Here is a 13,616-nt window from a genome sequence, read left to right as displayed (position 1 = left end):
ATAAAAAAAGCGCCCAATTTCACAATAGTATTGCAAGATTCGAACTTACCATGAGAAAGAAGAAGAATGAAACCCGAGGTCATTTTTCTTTCGTTTGTAACAACAAAGTCATTCAACTATGTCTATTGCACTCAGAAGTTCAATCAACTAGATTTTTCAAATTTTGGATAGCCAAATACCTATTTTACCCTCTAAATTATAAATATTTACTTCTTGTTTATTTTTTTTAAAACTTTTTAGTATTAACAACAAAAATTCAAAAATTTATTTACACAATTCAGAATGAAAGAAAATAAAGGTTGTAAAATATATATTCCATGCATGTAATATGAAAATAATTATTTAATAAAGGTATTTTTATAATATATATTATATATTCTATTATTATGTTTCTACTAACTTTCTGACGACACAAAGTTATGTCACCGGAAAGCAGGGGAACTATCTGTATAGGGTAAAATATGCTATGTTAAGTCGTGCATGGAATATATATAATATAATTGAGCATAATTTTCAAGAATATATAATGTATATTATAAGAATCCCTTTATTTAAATAATTATTTTTATATTACGTGCATGAAATATATATTTTACAACCTTTATTTTCTTTCATTGGACAATAACAAAAATAAACCCAGTTTGATCCCATGAATGGAGTCTGGGGAGGGTAGTGTGTACGCAGACCTTACCTCTACCTCATTTTCTTTCATTCTGAATTGTGTAAATATTTGAATTTTATTTGTTAATACTACAATTATTATTACTAACAAATTATTCTAATTATTTTTTTTTACTATTCTCATTATTTTATTATTCCATTATATATGCTTATATACTTTTTATTTTTTAAATTTATAAATAATATTTTTTTTCTGTAGGTAAGTTCATAATGTAAATAAAAAGGGAAACATCATAATATTATAAAATTTAAAAAAATAAAAAGAAAATAAATGTTTACAATTTAGAGGGTAAAATAAGTATTTGGCAATCCAAAATTTGGAAAATCTAGTTGAGTGACCTTCTGAGTGCAATAGACATAGTTCAGTGATTTTGTTGTTACAAATGAAAGAAAAATGACTTTAGGTGAAAATTTGGGATAGTTGAGTGACCATTTGAGTAATGGACTCGAGAAACACAGGACCTGATGCTTTACAAAGACTCCCCAATTTCAAGTATACCCTGGCTGTAAAATGATAAAATAGAAACAAAAGTGGGTTGGAAAAATTATGGGTTGGACAAAAAAAGAGGGGAAAGTGACGTGAGCGGTCTGATTGTGAGGAAAAAATAGCGTTACTTTTTTATTTTTTATTTTTAACGATCGGATTTATTACTTTTAGGGACCGAATATTATTCCTTTGTTAATATCAAACTAAAAATTAACTTTAACGACCGGAAATAAAAAGTGATCGCTATTGATACACCTATAACGACCGAATTCATATTCCTTCGTTAAAAATGGTCGTTAAAAGTCAAAATTCTTGTAGTGAGTGTTAAGCGTGAGGGTAGAGAGTATTCGATGTTTAATACTAGTTGTGAATGGGTAATTGATCTCTTTATATGATTATTTTTGAAAATCAGTCTCAGAAAACTCTTGGATTAACTTATATTCCATATTTATTTCTTTACGTCACAACGTATATGTAAATTAATGTTAGCAAGTGCGAATGTTCTCATTAATTTATGCGCGCACTAGGAGGTAGATCTAAAATTTTTGTAACATAGGCGTACCACTAAACAAAATTTATAAAAGAAGGTATTAAATGGGAATTAATTCCTAATCCTTTGGGTAAATTACTTAGCACTTAACCTATTGCACTACTTAGCCATTTTGAAGCATGGTCAGCATATGACATTAGATCAATTCTAAGTGTATAATACTTAATTCGACAGAAAAAACATGGGTTCATATTATATTCATCATTGATAAGATATCAAATCCGCCCATAGACTTAGGGTCTGTACACAAAGGGGCTGTAAATCAATTTCAGCGAGTGTAATCGCATTCATTACTTTTTAATATGCAGAAATAAATTGACATGTTTTGTCACGAGAAAATATCGGGTGACATTCATTACCATTGATAAAAAATCAATTTATCTCTATTTGCACATTGCAGCTCCTATCAAAATAAGATGGGGCTACTTTTATGAGAAATATAATGTGAGACATCGACAAAATTAAGGACCACCATGAGCCTTTACTATATTAGTGGATAAATATAGAGGACCATGATTGCTATAGATAGATGTAATGGACCAACCAATGGACCAACTAAAAGCACATTTTTTACACTTGGGGTCATTTGGCAGGGTATATAAGAATAGTACTGAATATAGGGTTAGTAATGCTAGAATTGATAATATTGATAATACCCCCCATATTCTTTTGAAAGGATTTGGAAAAGGTTTAGAGAGGGTAGTTCTATTTTTATACATGTTTATTCATGTATTAAAAATTATGGTATTGCTAATACCATGGTTTGTTATGTATAAGAATAGTACTGAATATCGTTTATAACTAAATACAAATATTAGTTATACATAAGTTGAAAACATAACCAAACAAGGGATTAATAATATCAAAGCTAATACATATATTATTTTCCCTAATACGTCCTACCAAATGACCCGCTAATATTAGTTTGTTCCTGTACAAAAGAATTATTTTGATAAAGTAATGTGGTAGGTTGTATCGGGGCAACTAATTGGTGGGTCTATTTTGGGGTATCTTCCTCCTTATTTTTTGTTCATATTTATCGCAAGAAGCAAGATTTTTTATAAACAGAGAATTAAGATGAAAAATGTAAAGGTCAACACAAAATCTCAAATGTCATACATACACATTAGCATAAGAATGAAAAAATTTAATCCAAAAACTGAAGAGGTCCTCCAAATATTCACGTAAGGAGAAAAAAAGGGAAGAAGAAACATGTGGAATGTGGACGTTTGACATATTAATAATGCTAGGCTGTACGGAGACACTTAAAGTTGGCACGATTTTTTATTTAGACACCTGAACTTAGGGGTATTCCTTATGAGCACGTACATTACATGAACTTTGTTCCAATTAGGCACTTCTTGCCGAGTTGGCACATAGAGTGAGTTTCACCCAATATAGGCGCGTGAAAAGCCCAAAAAATAGATTTTTTCATTTTTTTTTGTCTTTTTTATTTCCCGTCCTTTTTATTTTTTTAGTTTCAAATCTGTATTTGCTGCTCGTCGCTGCTGTAGGCATCTACTAGGTTCAGGGGGCACCGGCGGAACTGGGGTGTTCGTTGGTTGCTGTTGTGAGAAAGGGAGTGGGCAATCGCTGGGTGTTGCTAGTCGTTTTTAAGAAGAGGAGGTTGCTGTTTTGTGTGAAGGGAGTGGGCAATCGCTGGGTGTTGCTGTTTTGTGTGAAGGGAGTGGGCAATCGCTGGGTGTTGCTGTTTTGTGTGAAGGGAGGTGTGGCGGCGGTTTCTGTTTGTGTGGAGGAGATCGTGGAAGACAGATGGAGTTGGTGGTCGTTGTAAGCTGGTGCGGCTGATTGAGACGCTGATAGAGTGTAGGGTTTTTTGGTTGAAGATAGAGATGAGGGAGGGAGCAGCGGCGGCGGATTTGATTTCAATGGAGTGATGGCGGCGGCTCCGTTAAGGTTGATGGTGGCGTGGCTGTTGATGGCTCGTAGAAGAAGATGGGTCGCCGGTTTTTTGGGGTCTGTCCGGCGCGGCTGGTCTTGGGATCTATTTTATTTTGTTACTAAATAGATTTTAAAATAGTTTTTTCTTTTTTTTTAAACTCAAAATGATATATATCCTTTTTTTTATTTGTCATTCGCCACGTCAGCCGCGAGTGCATTGCACACACTTTGTAAGTTTGGCTAATTGTCAAAAAAGTGTCTAATTGGAACACGTTTAGTGTAGTATAAATGCTCAATAGGAACAACCTTCAGTTTAGGTGTCTAAATGAAAGATGGTGCCAACTTTAAGTGTCTCCAGATGTATTCCGCAATAAATGCTATATCTTTCGTGCTAGAGTTTTTTCTCTTTGTTTACACTGGACATGTAATTATTTTTGAGGGATTTTTGCACAAATAATCGAACATATTCATTGTTTACTTTTTATAGCCATATATATAATTTATATATTGATTATACATAATTATACACATATAACATAAATTACGCATATATTATACTTACACAGACTATTTTTAGTTTAAGCGGTTGGGTATGCGGCTATTTAGGTTAATTCTTCTACTTTTAATAATATTAAACCTGTATTATGTATGTACCCGTAGACAATAAATTTGCGTCAAGAAAATAATTGAGACCGAAAAATATTGTGACAATTGTAGTATGGATTTCAAATAGTTTGAGTGTTACAATCTCAATGGTTCCACTGATTCTACTTTTTCAATATAAATTCAAGGGCCTTTGAGCTTGATCTTGAATTTGAATTTTATTTATCCGTCGCGAACGCTTTGATTGTTGCACGAATTTTATCACGAACAAGTAGCTTTGATCTTGAATGCCTTGTATTTTATTTGATTTGACTTCGTTCTTGATCTTGAATACTTGAAATTTTGTATTGAAGTACTTGAATGCTTGAACACCTGAACACTTGCAGTTTTCAGAGAATTGTGGCCTTTGATCCACGAGCTCCCTTGTGTCTTCTTGTTATAACTTCTGGTGTCTTTTCTGGGTTATGAAGACCCCTATTTATAGTTGTGGGAGGGAAGAGTTGTGATATGAACAAACTCTTTCCGGTCAATCAGGTTCAGAGTGACAAGGCCGCATTTGATTGGCCAGAACATATCACTTGCACATGTGGATTTCATGGCCTTTTAATTTGACTTGGCATGCCTTGTCATTTTGACATGTGGCACGATACTATTGGCTATTTCGTTTGACTTGGTGCGCCACGTCATTTGACATGTGACACCAAATGAGCCTCTAGGAAGATGACATCCTGGGCTTAATGAAGTGTGCGCATCACTTGTAACCCAATGGATTCGGACTTATTTATTGAATCCATATATATTAGACTTATATAATTAGTCTAATTATATTAACCTGTAATATTTAGTTGGACATATATATTGAAAAAAATAATCCATATTATTTTTATCGATTTAAATTGAATAAAATTTAAATTACCCTTTCCTCGTTGAGGAATATGTTGAAGTACAAACGTTTTGCAGCACCGGAGCTAAAAAAAACATTAAAATGGGATAACGAAATAATAAACTAAAATAAAAGTAAATAGACTTTTGAACAACAATTAAGACCAGAATGTCAAGGAGATAAGAATGAGTACGATTATTACATACATGATGCGGATGCCGTGCTGGTTACGTGGCACCATGTCAGCATATTTTTGTTTATCAAATTTTTCAAATTAAATTAACGTAACTAACTAAACAACACGTTGATTTGAAAACGCTAAAACAAATGAAGAAGAAGATTGTGATTGCTTTACTCAATATCGTTAGGCCGTCCCTTTTCCTTTTTGAAAAATATGGTTCCATTACAATTTACAACGCATGAAACTAATTAATGATAAAAAATTTACGTGACGCACAAACATGTACATTGTATTTATCAGTCAATATTAATTTTAAATTACATAAAATTCAAATATTTATATATATTTAACCCACGATTTAGTGATCAAAGGAAAATTTGAGAAATTTTCGACAAATGCATAATACCTAAACGTGGGACCCATTTGAATATATATTTACCCAATACTTCTCCACGCATGCATAGTACAAATTGTACTATGCATAGCTCATTTATTTCAAGCACAGAAATTGAAAAGAAAATTGTATTTAATTCAATTATAAGTTTTATGCAATTGGCCTTGGCTTATATAGGCCTCACTTCAACCATTTTCTTACATACAATGTATAGGCAAGATGGCCTAAATGACACTTATATTTATGTCACTTTATTATGTCGTTCCTCTTACTTCACTTTTTTTCATCCAGACACTTTAACTTGTTCAAAATTTATATTTTAAACCCCTCCGACCGTTGACCAAGCACATATGGCAAAATAACGGTTGAGCTGGACAAAGTGAGTGTAATTCACGCGGATAATGAGCGTGAATATAAATATTTGAATCAGAAATAATTAAAATACAAAGAAAAAAATTATTAAAATAAGAATAAAAAATAAATAAGTAAAAAAAGAAAAGAAAAAAGCAAAAGAGATATGTCTCTTTCTTTCTGTTCCTCCCTTTCGTTTCCCCCCCTCCCCCCCCCTTCCCTGTACGTTCTTCTTCTTCTTCCCCGGTGCCCACCTCCCTTTTGTCACCCCTCCTGTATGCTTCTTCTTCTTCTTTCCCACTGTCTCCCCCTCCCCCCTCCCCCAACAATACCCCCCTCCCTTTTTGGCCCATGTACGCTTCTTCTTCCCCCATTCCCCCTCCCCCCCTAAGAAAAAACAAAGAAAAACAACTCAATCCCTGAAAATCACTTGCTAAAAGTGATTATTTTTGCTATCAAATATTAATCTTCTTCTATTTTCATTTAATTTTGGCGTTAATCTACCTAATTAGAAAAGTACCTAAATGACTATTCATCGACGGAATAGTAGGACAGAGAAGGGAGATGAGAATAGAGAAGGACAAGGAAGAAAAAAATTATGTTAATTTGAGGGAAGAGATGAGATGGAGGCATTGATTTTCTTTTTCTTCAAGAAAATAGTATATAATAAGTGTTTTTAATAGATAAAATATAAAAAATGACGTGGAATATGATGTGTCTTCTATGTTAAACAAGTGAGATACACACAGAGGTTTAAAATATAAATTTTTGAACAAGTTAAAGTGTTTGGAAAAAAAATAAAGTAAGAGGACCGACATGACAAAGTGGCACAATTATAGGTGGCATTTAGGCCATCCTGCCCAATGTATATAGAATCTAACCAAAGATTATATAATTCAAATATTTCTATACATTTATTAAATTTCTTAATACATGTATATAGAATCTAAAAAAAAACTACTTGGTTCAAGGATCTAAACAAAAGCTAACCGACTTAGATAAGGCTTTGCAATAAGTACTCCTTAACACTTTTGCAGTATATCACCATTACAAATATTGAAACTTAAAATTGTAGGGCTTTACCCTGGGTAAGGAAGCCCTTGCAAAAATTCTCAACGGCCAAGGCAAACCCAGGCCGAAGAGGGGGTTTGGAAATAGTTTTCAACCAGCAATAGACGCGCCTCGGTTAGAACCTCACTAGCTGCGTCATTGCCCCAAGCGCAAAGATGCCTTACCTCTGCTATTGGCCTTGGCTTATATAGGCCTTGCTTCATCCATTTTCTTATACAATACCGATATGGGACGCTGGCAATTTCTCAACAAATTGTGACATTCAGCACTATTAAATCGAATCACTCCACGTTGAAAAGGAAGGTATGGCAGATATAGCATGCTTTTTCTGGTTTTTTAATTGCCAGAATTTCTATACTTTGCCTTCAAGTTTTGGATTAACACCAATGTTCTGAACAACTAAAAATCATCTTTTGCTTATGTTGACGTCAATAGCTTCAAATATTTCGTTAGCGTTGTTTGACCAAAAAGCGTTAAGCTTTTCGTTAAACTAATTAATAAGAGTATAGAGGATAAATCTTAGCCAAGGATAATTAACTTTAGATTAAACATCGAAACACATTGAATAGGAGGGTAAGATATAGCTCATGAACTTTCAAGACTTATAAAAGATATCAAATATAAATAACATGCTTACATTCATGAAGTACCGTCCCATAATGTAAAAACAAAAGGAGGAACAGAGGGAATACCATTGATAGTTGCAGGATCTATCTTTATTGATTCAAGAAAGACGATTCAAAGATTTAATGCCAAGATCTACAATTTCTCGTGCTTTTCTCCTACAACCTGCTCTGGTTCTTCTGCCTTTTTCCTCTCCCTCAGAGAAGCCCCTCTGCTCTCGTTATCTCTTTCTATTTATATAGTAATTATTCCCTTTTATCCAACGGTTCTTATCCAGAGGGCCTTAGTCTGTTCATTGTGCGTTAGGTCGTCCCCCTTAAATGTCACGACATATGCCTCGCCATACAAGCTTTTAGATAGTTCGATCTCGGTAGCGGCCGAGATACTCGTTGTGATGACGTCTTATGAATACAACCATGGCTCAATCAACTCCTCGCCATTCTTTTTAATGCGGATCCAGGCGTGGTCAGATTTCGACCCATACAAGCATCTCGAAGCTATATCATATTTAGATCTTGGCTTTCCTTTATATACACATATAGTGTAGAATTTTACCCTCTCTATTCTTTTATTTATTTTTGAACCATTAATTTTCATTCTTATTTTCATTTGGATTAAGAATTAATTAAGTTCAATTTTTTATCTTTAATCCAAGATAAGAAGCATTAATTAAATTATTGTCAATCGGAATTCTCAATCGTTTTCTTTTGAAAAATTCAATAGAAAGAATTGATAATGTTAAGTTTGGCTCGACTTGTCCTGATACTTCAACCTACCCAGTCAAGGACAAGCATGGCCAATTTTCACCCTTCTATTTAAGTTATAATCAATTTTCAAAGTATTTAAATTATAGCCAATGTTAACAAATTTTAGGTGAAACGTTGATAAACTTTAGACAAAAATGTCTAAATGTCTATGAGCCAACTTCAATCCATATATCTGGAGTTTTACTATGGCAATCCACACATCAATCGCGAAAATTCGAAATTTGTTCGCACAAGCAATGTGCAAACTTTAAACCAGTAAGACAGAAGCTTAGCCATAGCAAGTGAAACACGTATGTCGAAAGTTTACTTGCACAAGCAATATACTAAAATTCAGGTAAAGTTTGTAACTCCGGACGTGACTTTTTACAACTTTGGTCGCATATGTGGAAGTTGTTTTTAAGTGGCTAAACTTATAAATATTTATAAACTTCGGCTATGCCTTAAATGGAGGGTCCCAAAATCGGCTATCTGTGCACTTTCCGCGCCTACCACATTCCTTGGCCCAATTGTATAGTCTAGACGAATTTGGCCCAAAGCATCCACATAACTTAGCCAAAATTTCACGGTATAGTCAGTTTTCGGACTGGTCAATTAAAAATAGCCACCGTTTACAAAGTCAATTAAAAATAGCTACCGTTTTGCTGCAATAGAGACCGGTGCAGCATAATATACTGGAGTTCGGTGCACTTGTGTATGAACTCTAGCATATTATGCTGGACCGGTATACTTTGCTGGCTCCAGTATATTATACTGGACCATTATACTTGCTCGAACTCCAGTATATTATGCTGGAGTTAGTGTATTTATGCTGAAACTCCATCATATTATGCTGGAGTTCCAGCAAACTATCCTGGAACTCCAGTATAATATGCTGGAGTTTAAGTATACTTATATTGGAACTCTAGCATAATATACTGAAGTATTTTCCGGGTTTTGAACAATGTTTTCGCTCAGATTTATCTCTACATAAAAAATGGCTAAATTTCAATTACTTATAAAATTGGACTATTTTTGAACGACCAGCTCTAAATTTGGCATTTTTAAAAATCAGCCACATAACTTCCCAAAGGTAAATACCAAATACTTCAAAGCCCATTTGGAAACGGGAGATTATCGGCGACGGAGATTGATCGGAAGCTGCGAAATTAGCGAAAATGCCGAAGAAAATGGGAGTGAACAGCAAAGCCGAAGAGGCTAGGTCTCGGAAGAGCGCCGTGGAATCGGAACGCAAAGCGCGTGAATCTCGAGAGAAAGAAGAACAGTACTGGCGCGAAGCCGAGGGAGCCAAGTCACGCGCCGCGAAGAAACGCGAAGAAGAAGCCGAGAAGCGCGCGGAGGCAGCTGCCAAAAAAGCCGAGGTGCGTCGGCTTGCCGAGCTGGAAGAGAAAGAGCTGGAGAAGTCAATGAAGAAGCCGGATAAGAAGGCTAACCGAGTCGCCATCCCGGTGCCAAAGGTGACGGAGGCAGAAATCCGGCGGAGGAAGGAGGAGGAGCAAGCGGCTTTAGCGAAGAAGGCGGAGGAGGATAAGCGGAAGCAGAGTCGTATGGCTGGGGAGGACGAGTATGAAAAATTAGTACTCGTGACAAATACGAATCGCGATGATTCCATTGTAGAGGCTAGTACTGTGGAGGATGCAATTGCTCATTTGGCTGTTACTGATAATTTGCCTGTTGATAAACATCCTGAGAAGAGACTCAAAGCATCCTTTAAGGTATTCGTCATATTTGTTATTCATTGAATAATTGTGTTACTAGAGGCTGAAATGTTGTAGTTTCCAAGTAAGAGTTTGATTTTTCATAATTGGAAGTTTTCTACTTAAAAAGTCCAACTCGGTGGTAAAGTTTACACTTTGTACTAGGATATGCTAATAAATTAGTAATGTAGCACATTTACGTTTTGTTTGGTGATTGGTGTGGTACTTCATACTTGTAGGTTTTTGAGGAAGCCGAACTACGTAGGCTGAAGGAGGAGAAGCCAGGATTGACACACACTCAATACAAAGACTTGATTTGGAAGCTATGGAAGAAATCTCCGGATAATCCTCTTAATCAGGTGCTTTGTGTTCAAAAAAATACTGACAAAATGGTTAAGATAAGTGGTCTTTAATGTAAAAAAGTCTGGCTATTATTTCTATATATCTAGAATCCTGAATGATGTATATGGTGAATGACCTCTGTATATATTTCGTGAGTACATGAATTGTGCAGCGTTTCCAGTAGTTCTATGAATGTTAACGTTGACGAAAGAAAAATCGCGCTCTGTACGATTTTAAAGAAATGTGCTTTATTAGTTCTTCGGATGCAGATTACCCTCTTTTTTTAATGACGGTAGTGTCTAAGCCAACTTGCACGCTCCTGACTATTCCTCCAGGTACTTATTACCTTCCATCATCATAGATACTGGGTAACTATGGCAACCAAAGCTTAGGCAGATGGGAGGAAACTACAGTGTTTTTTGTCTCGTGATTTGAACACTGGTCTCCTAGGTTTGCACTCACTTCATTGTGCACTAGGCCACACTCGTTCCTCTCATTTCGAACTTTTCTTGTCTTTAGGTTCTCTGTACTTTGTATATGCTTGTCCATCCCTCTTTATATTTGTCTTCAGAGGTTCTGATTATCTTAAGGCCTATTGTATATTCAGGAAGAAGCCCTGTTACAGCTCGTCATAGATGCGTATTTATTAGTTGTTGCCTCGATTACTATTTCTTTTGAAAGACGATTTTTGCAAGTAGGCAGAAATGTAACATAATTTTTCAAATCATTCTTAAAATTTTCTGTGTAAGTAGAATTAAATTTTGTTGGTGAATGAAAACAGATCTTGTATCTGGTAAAATTCATTTTGTATATGGTAAATTGTGGCCTGGTAAGTAATTCTGATCTACAGCTGATTTTTTTTGTGAAAAAGGTAACAATTAAATTCTTCAGCACCCAAAAAACGGGGCTGGTATCTAATATTTACAAGTACAGCCCCTGAAAATTAAGAAGAGGCATTTTATGGATATGAAATTTCTAGGGGTAGGTCAATGTAAATTTTTTATTTTATTTTTGATAATGATCACTATAACTTTTTTAATTTGTTTAAGGATACAATAAACTTGATTGTAGTCAGTTTACTGTCTTTCTTTGTTAAAAGGCAGGGACACTGTAAGTTAACTTTCTTCTTTGTCAGGAGTGATCGAATTTTTTATCAGTCTCTATTGCCACTCAATTTAGTTTTTCTGCATTGTTGAAGTGGTTGTTTTGGGACTTAATAAAGCATGCTGGATGAATGTAGTTGGAGTCCTGTTAGGTTCAAGTAACTTCTCAGTGGTCCTTTTTAATGTCACCGTACCATTTAGGATTATTATTTTAGGCTGGGAAATATGGTAAATTATTGGTCTTCAACTTATGTGAACACTTCTCAATGCAGCTTTGAGTCTCTTTTTGTTTTATTACTAACTTGTTTAGTTTTCATGTTTGTTTTACAAGCAGCTTTTCTTTTCCCCCAACCTTTTAAAGGTTTAGTTCAACTCTTCAATTTATCCTCACCATAGTTGATTCATATATATCCTCCATATATGCATATAAGGCTATTATGTTTTCCTACTTTTTCAAACATGCTTACCCTAGGTTGATTGAAATTACGCATTACATTATCTAGTTTTGATACATAGTAAGTACTATTATTTTGCAACCATAGATGACTTGGAGAAATGCTTATAATTGATTCCTTCATCTGGTTATTCACCTCATGAATGTGCCATTTGAGATGAATCAGATGTGGCAAGTTGCTTGGGCAAGTGGTTAATTTCTTCCCTTTTAATTTTTCTCTTAGTTGACTAATTGAATTAGTGGAAGGGGCTTAAAACAAACTTTAGAAGTTCAAGGGGATATGGTGTCCCAGACCCTCTTTTAGTTTTTTTTCTGGGGAATGTGTTTGCATTCTTTGCTCATATGACCTGTTATTGAGCTGGATATGTTGTGGACAGACTTCTAAATCATGACTTTTATGCTGTTTGAGTTAACTCCATTTAAATCAGTTTGTCATTTTATGGACCTGGTACCAGATTCTTTCCATAGTGATGATAGGAGTATTGCTGTTTGCCTGACACTTCGAACTGTCAAGTTTGGCACATTTTTGTTTATTCGTTGAGAAATTAATGTGACCTTTTAATTCTATATGCTTCAAACTTCAAAGTTTGTGTTACTATTTTTTTGTGCTTTCTAGAAAAGAATGTGTTGAGAAATTCAATGCGGCCTCTTTGTTATCAAGTAAAGAAGATTGACTTGTATTTCCATTTCTTGACATAAGCAAAATGCAGAGTTACATCCTTTTGGAGATGGCAATATCTCTCTACAGGTTGACTTCTTGCTGCATTGTTTGAAAACCTGTAGGAAACAGTATAGGGGTTAGAGGAAGACAAGTGTAGCACCTTCTTTTAACATGTTGGCTTCTTTTTTCCCTCAATTGGTTGCCTTCTGTCTTTACAAGCAGCAGTTGTAGGGTATAGTATTATGTGTCCAATTTGCTAAATCTCAGTCTGTTTGTGGTCATGGTCGGAACTGCAAGCAATGCATGTATGATTATGTAAGGAGTGGGAGCTATGGATGCATTAATTGTTAAACGAGTTGTGTTTTTCTCAAGTTCAACATCCTGGCATTTCAACTTCATGCAGATTGTATCTTCTAGTTGTCGCCTATGGTAGCTAACTTCATCTTAATCTTTTATGCAGATTGCGGACAAACCATAAGTTCTTTTCCTGTATAGGGCTGGAGTGTCTGCTTGAGGAGTATGTTGGTGGTATGTCATCTGACCTGGGTTGATAAAGTGTTCTGGCAAAAGACATTTGCAATGCATGATTCTATTTTGTTGAAGTGATGACACTTCTTAATTAAATCACTTTAATAATGTCCCTTCTCCCCTGTATTCATATTAACTGTCTACACCACACGACCCCCCCCCCCCCCCCCCATGATTTGCTTCTAAAAAATAAAGTAAATAGTTTATTCAACAAGCTTGTACCCTTTTGAGCTGCCAAAGGGATGAAAGGAGAAAAAGTTGTCAAATATGTGTGTGTGTGTGTCTCCTTCCATGGCTGTTAATGACAAAGTTTAACAAAAAGGCCATAATACAACTATTT

The 13,616-nt window shown here is 35.0% G+C and overlaps 1 protein-coding gene across 2 annotated transcripts; it reads left to right on the top strand.

Annotated features, from left to right (window-relative positions):
* Positions 1-7,006: 7,006 nt before the first annotated feature.
* On the top strand, positions 7,007-13,412 carry LOC109242623 (coiled-coil domain-containing protein 124-like). Of its 2 annotated transcripts, XM_019409457.1 has the most exons (4): positions 7,007-7,406; positions 9,546-10,206; positions 10,428-10,547; positions 13,209-13,412. In XM_019409457.1, the coding sequence occupies exons 2-4, from the start codon at positions 9,649-9,651 to the stop codon at positions 13,224-13,226; spliced, it is 696 nt and encodes a 231-aa protein (XP_019265002.1). In that variant the 5' UTR covers positions 7,007-7,406; positions 9,546-9,648; the 3' UTR covers positions 13,227-13,412. The 2 variants fall into 2 exon arrangements, with proteins under 2 accessions (XP_019265002.1, XP_019265003.1); XM_019409458.1 differs by lacking the exon at positions 7,007-7,406 and having other exon boundaries at positions 9,520-10,206.
* Positions 13,413-13,616: the final 204 nt, after the last annotated feature.

Source organism: Nicotiana attenuata, unplaced genomic scaffold (genome assembly GCF_001879085.1).
Source record: "Nicotiana attenuata strain UT unplaced genomic scaffold, NIATTr2, whole genome shotgun sequence".
NCBI classification, from domain to species: Eukaryota; Viridiplantae; Streptophyta; class Magnoliopsida; order Solanales; family Solanaceae; genus Nicotiana; species Nicotiana attenuata.
The sequence above is the reverse complement of the archived record's forward strand: the minus strand, read 5'-3'. Positions and strand labels throughout refer to the sequence as shown.